At 43.0% G+C, this 8097-nt stretch overlaps 1 protein-coding gene across 5 annotated transcripts in view; it reads left to right on the forward strand.

The window, feature by feature from the left end:
* The window catches only part of Camk4 (calcium/calmodulin dependent protein kinase IV), a 231826-nt gene that overhangs the window by 15127 nt on the left and 208602 nt on the right, over nt 1–8097 (forward strand). For all 5 annotated transcript variants that reach the window (XM_021150442.2, XM_021150440.2, XM_029472051.1 and 2 more), the window contains one exon: nt 22–230. In XM_021150442.2, the coding sequence (XP_021006101.1) occupies nt 82–230 (149 nt within the window). In that variant the 5' untranslated portion in view covers nt 22–81. The remainder of the gene's footprint in view (nt 1–21; nt 231–8097) is intronic.

Raw genomic sequence — 8097 nt, forward strand, 5'->3', positions numbered from 1 at the left:
CCTTTCGCTCCCGTGTTGCAGGCGGCGGCCGGCGGCTCGAGCTCGGGCAGCGGCGGCGTCTTCCGGAGTCCCGCGGCGAAGATGCTCAAAGTCACGGTGCCCTCCTGTCCCTCCTCGCCCTGCTCCTCGGTCACCGCCAGTACTGAGAACCTCGTCCCGGATTACTGGATCGACGGCTCTAACCGGGATCCTCTGGGCGATTTCTTCGAGGTGGAGTCAGAGCTGGGACGGTAAGGCGAGGGGTGCTGGACCAGGCGGAGCGTGGAGGCGCGGGCTCGGGCTGGGAACGCCTGCAGCGTGCACGCTAGTTGTCCCTCTAGCTGCGACACCTCCCGAGGGTGAGGGTGTCGGACTAGCAGCCCCTCTGCCTTTGATCTCTCTCCAGCCTTGTCAGTGTCTGAGCAAGAGCTTAGCTCTAGACCGAGGCAACCAGGCTCTCCCCGGAGCGCCTAGGCCGGTGCAGCTGCAAGCATCCGCCAGACTCTCCCGCCCTCTCTGCGTGGAACTGGCTGCCACTTGGGTGATACCTCTTACCACACGTGGACTCTGCTTTCCTAATTAGTGGCTTTGCTCAGATTATAGTTTGTCAGAGGGACTTGTGTGTCTAGTTAGTTTGGGGTTGGGGGCTGCAGCGTGCCTTTCTACATCGTGGTGGATTTATTAAATTAGAACCTTCCTGCCTCCCCTCATCAAGCTCTCCAAAGCAAGTGGCACTAGAAATTTAACCTAAATACTAGCTTCCCTGCAGCGTGTGCTCTGGAGAAGGCGAGAATGAATCATTTAGGAGAGTTAAAGGCAGAGTAATGAAGTAGTGAGGTTTTAAAGAGAAAGCAGCTCGTGGGGGCCAGGCAGGGGTGACTGTTGAGAAGAGGTCTGCTGCTCTTCGTTAGTGTGCTAGAGTGGTTTATTTAAATCGTGTTATTCAAAAAGCCATCTCATTCCCTGCTCTGAAGATCTAAACGAGCAGTTCTACCTTGGGATTGATTCCGTGTGTTCCCAGATCTTTAGCCACTGAACATTATTTTTCATTGCTTAGGTTTTTCTTTTCTGTTGTCCACACACACGTAAAGAAACTTGTTTTCCGGACTGATTAAATGCAAAGCTTTCGTCATAGGGCATCTGAACTCCATTTCGACTTGTCAAGTTGTAACTTTTTCTTTTTCTTTTTGCAATTTAATTTCCATCCTTCTTTTGCTGGTGGTAGTTTATCGAACAGCTTTTTAATTTTAATGTCTTTGATGCGGCTGGAGATGATGGCTGGCACTGGATTCTGGGTGTTTGTACTTAGTGGGAAGGAGTGTTGTCTTTCCTTGAGGACTAGTGGTGTGTAAAAAGGTAAAACTTTGGAAAGAAATTTATTTATTTATTGTTTTGCTGTTTTTAAAATTCTCATAGAGACAAATTTAAAATTTTAAATTCATGAAACACTCAGTTTGAGCATAGGGTGATGTCTTCGTCCACATTCATTTTCAGTCATGTCTCTGGGTGTTCATGCGAGGCTGTTGTATATTGAAATGAGATAGCTAATTCATATCTTTGAAAAGGTTCAAGAATCTCTCATACCTGTGTGATATGCTGCAGCCTTGTGGTACAAACTTCTGATGAAAGAGATGGCACGCTTACAATTGGTTACTCCGTGCTTCAGAAGTTGTGAGGTATGGAGGAAGTGCAGCCCGATGCTGCTCTGGAGGGGATGATGGTCCCACAGCTCATCAGCTCAACACCCCAGAAGCCCCTAACGTTAAGATTCTGACTTGTTAATTCAAAAATAAGCCTCTCCGTCATGCCAAACACTTGAGATGTGGGAAGATTTGCAGGGAACACCCCAAAGTGTTCGCATGCATGGGATGGGGGAAATCTCCCAGGGAAGGAGTTTGAAGTTTGCTTGTTTTTAATTTGGCCCTACAGTTCTCCATTCAATTGGGGTTGTGCATATACATCTATTATAAATTCTGAAGACTTGTCCTGCTACATATATATTTTTTATTATCCTACAATCACCAGATTACAATATTTTAGCAAGAAAAGCAGAACCACTGAGAACTGTACTTCTGCTCCGTTCTCCAGCAGGACCTTGTGTTGCTGGGTAAGCTCTCTGTAGATGGCAGTGTTGGTGAGCAGTGGGGTTGTGCCACTTGGTTAAGCTGGAGAACTAATTTCACTTCATAATCTAAGTGATTTTTTTTCAATGAAATAAACTTAAAATAAGAACCAACTGATATTTCAGCTGTCATTTTTTGTTTTTTAATATCTAGAACCAGAACTCAATAAAACTTGTGTGCACAGTGACTGAGGCGCAGAAGCCCAAGTGCTGTGTGCATGGGTGATCAATTTGAACTCACTTTGATTGATCTCAACATTTTTCTTTCTGTTTTGGGCCAGACCCGGGCTGGGGTAGGGGTTGGGGGGCAATGGTGACTTTAAGCCACATCACATGATTCCTTCCTGCACAGTTGTCAGTATGCCAGTGCTCAGATAGCAGCAGTGTTATGCTGTGAGGGGCACTGTGTCACAGTGCAGACAGCCCCCTTTAGATGAGCTGGTTCACAGTGAGGATAATCCCCTTTAATTGGGTCAGTTCACAGTGTAGACAGTCTCCTTTAGATGCATTAGAGACTTGTTTCATCTATTAAAACTGTCTGTTATAAATGGGTGACTCCCGAATTCAAGAAAATTAGTTGCAAGGCCACACAGACAGTAGACCCTGAGATTGTGTCTAAAAAGTGAAGTTCCTGAAGCTCTAATGACCTGAAGCCCCTGGTCCAGGGGTTCCCCAACATCCCTAATGCTGTGTCCCTTTACCACAGTGGTTTTAGTGACCCCCCAACCATATATTTATTTTCATTGCTACTGTATAACCATACCTATGATAATGTAAATATTTTTGGAGATAGAGATTTGGCAAAGGGGTCACAGATAGAGAATGCTGCCCCAGTCAGGGCTTATAGAAGGCTGGCATTGATAGAACTGGCTGGCCTACTTGCAGCCATCCATCACAAGGCAGAGACAACTTTGTTTTGGCAGTACAAGTACACATACCAGTGGGATACTCAAAAGTGTCAAGCAAGTAATTATTTTTCTAAAACCATAATTGAAAATATTTTTGATATTTATAGAGCTTATTAAGTTTACAAAAGTCACAATATACTAACAACACTACTTAAAATATCAACTAGCCACCATTATGTGCAGGGATCTATGCCTAGAGGGCACATGATCTTCTGCCCAGTGACTTGAGAGGGTGGCGTTTTGAAAGCTTTTCTGAGGGATCAGAGAGCTTAACTCTGGCTTACATTCCTCTCAGTGGTTTGGTGAATGGAAAGGCAAGACTTGGCTTGCCCTGTTCTGTGGTGAGGGTTTGGCTTTGGCCTTATGTATCCAAACCCACATCCTGACTTCAGTTCTGACCTATCTTTTGTTTCCACTTGTACCATATTGAAAGGGTGTTTCTAATGGACTTAGCTGTGTTCCCAAACATCCAAATCCAGAAAACCAAATGGTAGACCACTTGCTTAAAAGAAAATGCGTTAAACTATTCTGGATTTTTACTATAGTTGCTTTAGGTTGGTGACCTTTAGGACCCAAGCAGACTAAATTCATTATTTTAAAAAAATATATTTATGTGGTAACTCAGTTATCTATCATCTGTTTGTCTGTCTGTCTATCTATCTATCTATCTATCTATCTATCTATCTATCTATCTATCTCTATTGTTTAGGATCCAAATTGACTTTTAATAATGAGATGTATGGTCATATGTATAGAATAAAAACAGTTTCACCAAATAATACTTACTTTTATATCAATAACATATTGCAGTATTTTATGTTTTATGCTGTTTCATTATATTCTGTTTCATTCAAAATATGTGCTGAACTCATACAATCTAACATCCTACTAATATTTGTGGCTCAGTTAGATGCTGGATTTGGACATAAATGTGGGTATACCAGACTAAAGTATGAGGCAGAGTCCTTTAATCCAGTGTCTTGCAGACCGTTTGGCAACATTGCCTCAAGTAGTATACATCTGGCACAGGTCTGTGGAAAAACCCCCTTCCTCTTCCTCCTCTTCCCCCTCTTCCTCCTCTTCCCCCTCTTCCTCCTCTTCCCCCTCTTCTTCCTCCTCCCCCACCTTCTTCTTCTGACTCCAAGTCCTTATTGGATTTCCCCTTCCAGATTTTGAGAAAATATTGGTGTCTCTAAAAGATCCACTGGGTACCCAGGAATCTGACCTAACTGATGGGGAGATGTGTGGCTTTGCCAGGGGAAGCTTAAGTGTGGAAGGAAGAGACTTGGAGAGTGAAGAAGCTATGTCCTAGCAGTGAGTTTACTTCTGGCCCAGAGGTGCTTCCTGTATGGACCACACGTGTGTCTCTTCTAGAAGGGCTTCAGCCAGTGCTCCTGGCCTATCTTAGCCCTGTTTAGTTGGATTCCAGCAACAGGATCCCTGTGTGGCTTACACCACAAGCACTTTTTTCCTATAGGTCCGGAGCAGAGGTGATCAAAACTAAGAGGCTGTTTCAGTGATTGTCCCAGTGAGAGCTTTCTTCCTGTCTTCAGAGGTGGCCACCTTCTGCTGTCTTCTCAGAAGATAGGATGAAGGCTAGAGAGAGAAAACTATATAGGACAGAAACAACTTCTCTAAGCTCTTCGGCGTCTCTTCTCATAAGATCATTCATCTTGTCTGGAGAGCTCCATCTTCAGGATTTTAATCCTAAACATAATTACTTCCCAAAGATCAAATTCCTGCTGCCACAGCAGAGGAGGATAGGTTTCAACATTTGTGCATGATACTGTGTGATGTATGAACTATGAATATATGCATATATATATATATACATATGTTATATATGTTATATTGAGCATGTCCTCTATATCCCTCAGTCTCTCCTTTCTCAATCCACACTCCCTTTAATTTTCTTTGTCCCCTAGAGAGTTTCACTGTCACTTTCCATATATATATATATATATATATATATATATATATATATATATACACATACACACATATACATATTGTGTTGTGATTTTATATATTTATGGTTTTATATATATATATATATATACATATATATATACACATTTATGATTTTATCAGCATGTGAATTTTAAGAGGATAATTCCATTTATGCCATGGCTGGTGAGAACTCAGTTTCTTTCCCTTTTTTCTTTCTTCCTTCTTTTTCTTCTGATAACTACTTTCATGTGCTATTCTCTTGGTCAACGCATCCAGGCCTTTCCCTTAGGTCTTTTAGGTTCCACGGCTCATCTGTTACACTCTGCTGTAACTAAAGTTACAGCTGCTTCACGCTCTACCTTGATGCTTTAGCCTCTTTGCTGGTCACACATTTTCCGTTTAATTCGGGTTTTTAGTGCGATTATGAACGTCTCCATGGAGCTGAGTCTTCGCGTGGAGAGTTGACTCAGGAGCAGGGTGGGACTCCAGCTGGGAGAGGGGAAGCTCAAGCTCTAAAGGCTCCTCACACAAATCCTGCCTGGCTTTCAAAAGACCGAGTCCACAAGTTAGGCCTTAGCACTATTACACATTCCTTGTCTCTCGCAGTGCGTAGCACTTAGGAGGCGCTCAGCAAATGGTGTTTAAAGATTGACTCAGGGAACCCAGGAGATGCTCAGTGAGTAAAGGCTCTGCTGCAAAGCCTGATAGTCTGAGTCGTCCACCCGGGAAGTGCAGGGCGGAAGAAGAGAACCGACTTCCAGAAGCTGCCTTGTAGTCTCAGTGAGCTTGCTGCGACCTACATGCCCTACCTCTGGTAAATAAACAAATCTCATGAACACATTTTAAGAAGAGACTGACTGTAATGAAGCAGATCAGACACTGGTATAGCCTTTTCTTTTATTCTTTTTTTCCTTTTAAACCTTGGCTCTTCTTGGTATCTGTTTGTAAAACAAGTCAAGGCTGGTGTTCAATTCAAGACCCTCCTGCACTGCATGGCCTCTTGAGAAGAAGAATTTCAGGCATGTGCCATAGCCTTCTGGTTATGATCTGGCTTTACTCCAGTGCCTTGAGAGGAAATGAAAAAGGAAAATATTGTAACTGGTCTTCCTCCTAAAATGTATATGATGGAGACCCTAATCCCATCCAGTGTTAGTTTCCCTTCTCCACAGTGCAAGTGGTCGTGAGTGCTACCCAGTAGCCAACAGCAAGGCCCCGCTTCTGTTGGCAATGTTCTGTGGTTATGAAGTGAAGAGGATTCAGTTTCACCTTCATGATCGCTCACCACAGGAAGACAGGAGTTAAGTCAAGATGATTTTCAGGGGCGTTGAGTTGCTTTCTGGGCTATTTCAGCCTCTGAAGTATTTGGAAATAAACTCCTTATACAGAGCTGTAAGTCAGTTGAAGGCTGTGATAGGATCTCTGCCCTTAAGTATGCTATGAATGCTGTTACTGTAGGAGGTTGGAACACTGACACAGGTGTTCTATGTGTGTTCTCTGCTTTTAACCCTTTCTGGAGATGAGAAGCGGCAAGAGGAGAGGAGAAGCGGGGAGGGGAACCACAGAACAGCTTCAAAGGATTTTCTTGTAAACGGTTTACCCTCAGATATACATGTGGGTTTAGTGTTTGCAGTAATGCATTTGAAAACAAAGTATTGAGTGTTCGCCATGTAAATTGTTTCAACCACTGCTTGTTAATTTTTTGATTATGTTTTTTTTCTTTTCTTTTCACGGACTGAGAAGTAGGTTTTGATTAAAAAAATAAAAACTCTTGAGGAAGCTATGTATTAAAAGGAATTTCGGCTTTTTAAAATCTCCAAGGTTAGATTTATTTTGACAAATATGGTGTTTAACTAAGTCCAGTAACCGTACCATCCAGATCAGCTTTGCTGGAAAGCCAAAGAGTGAAATTTTTTTCTGTATTTTCTATTAATCTTTAGCTTAGCTGTCTTTTCTTATATTTATGTTACTAGGGCATCTGCAGACTTATGGCTCCAGTGGCTCAATGAGGAAGTGGAGTCAAGATGTCAATGGCATAGAACTGATGCACAGAGGCCCTTTGATACCGCCCACTGTCTTCATTCTGACTGCAAACGGACCGTAGCTGGCAGTGGTGTAAAACAGAAAGGCAGAGATCAGCATTTCCCTCTGTCTTCAGTGGCAGAGATCAAATAAGCAAAGGAACAGTCCAGTCTCGGGAAAAGATGATTTATAATGATGCTTAAGGGAGAGTACACAACAAGTGGCTCCCAACGTGGGCCTTATGCTATTTCCTGGCCAGATAGATCAGTCTATGTTGAAAGGCCACACCATACTTTGGAGGATGTTTAGCAGTGTCTCTGGCCTCTACCCACTGGCAGAAATCTTCCTCCCATGTTGTGATAACCAAAAATATATCTTCATGTTGTCACATGTGGCCTCCTTCCTACGTGGACAATACTGTCTTAGAAGCTTGAAGCTAGTCTTTCGCACAAATTTTTATTTAGTTGTCTAGACAATTAAAAGAAATAAGGAGTGTCTGTTGCAGCCAAAAGTACCTCCCTTTGCTGTGTGGTACATTAAGATTTCTGTTGTCAGCGCTTACTCTCTGCACCTTACTTAATGTTTTTGTTTAAATAATCTTTTGTTGCAGGTAATATTTGCTTGCAAGAATGATTATTTTTGCCACATTGAAATAATAAATCAAATCGTATATAAGACACAATTATAAAAACGTATTGAAAGAAAAGCAGACCATTAATATGCAGTTGCAACTAGCAGTGTTTGTAGGCTACCAACTGAAGACCACTAGCTCAGAGATTGTTTCTTCATTAGAAGAGAGATTAGCAGAGATTATTGGGTGGGGCAGGGGGGTACACTGATAGAGGCTTTTCTTCCTGAGGCAATCAGAATGACTGAACACTTGAAAGAAGTGTTCTGTGATTTGTCTTGTGCCCTTGGCTCTTTAAAGGACCCCCAGTTGTTAGTCAACTAATCCTTTAGGAATTCTTAGGTGGGCCTGGTGTGGTGGTGTCAGCCTTTAATCCCTGCACTCAAGGGAGGCAGAAGCAGAGGCAGAGGCAGAGAGGCAGAGAGGCAGAGAGGCAGAGAGGCAGAGAGGCAGAGAGGCAGAGAGGCAGAGAGGCAGAGAGGCAGAGAGGC

The sequence above is a fragment of the Mus caroli genome, chromosome 18, assembly GCF_900094665.2.
Source record: "Mus caroli chromosome 18, CAROLI_EIJ_v1.1, whole genome shotgun sequence".
Lineage (NCBI taxonomy): Eukaryota > Metazoa > Chordata > Mammalia > Rodentia > Muridae > Mus > Mus caroli.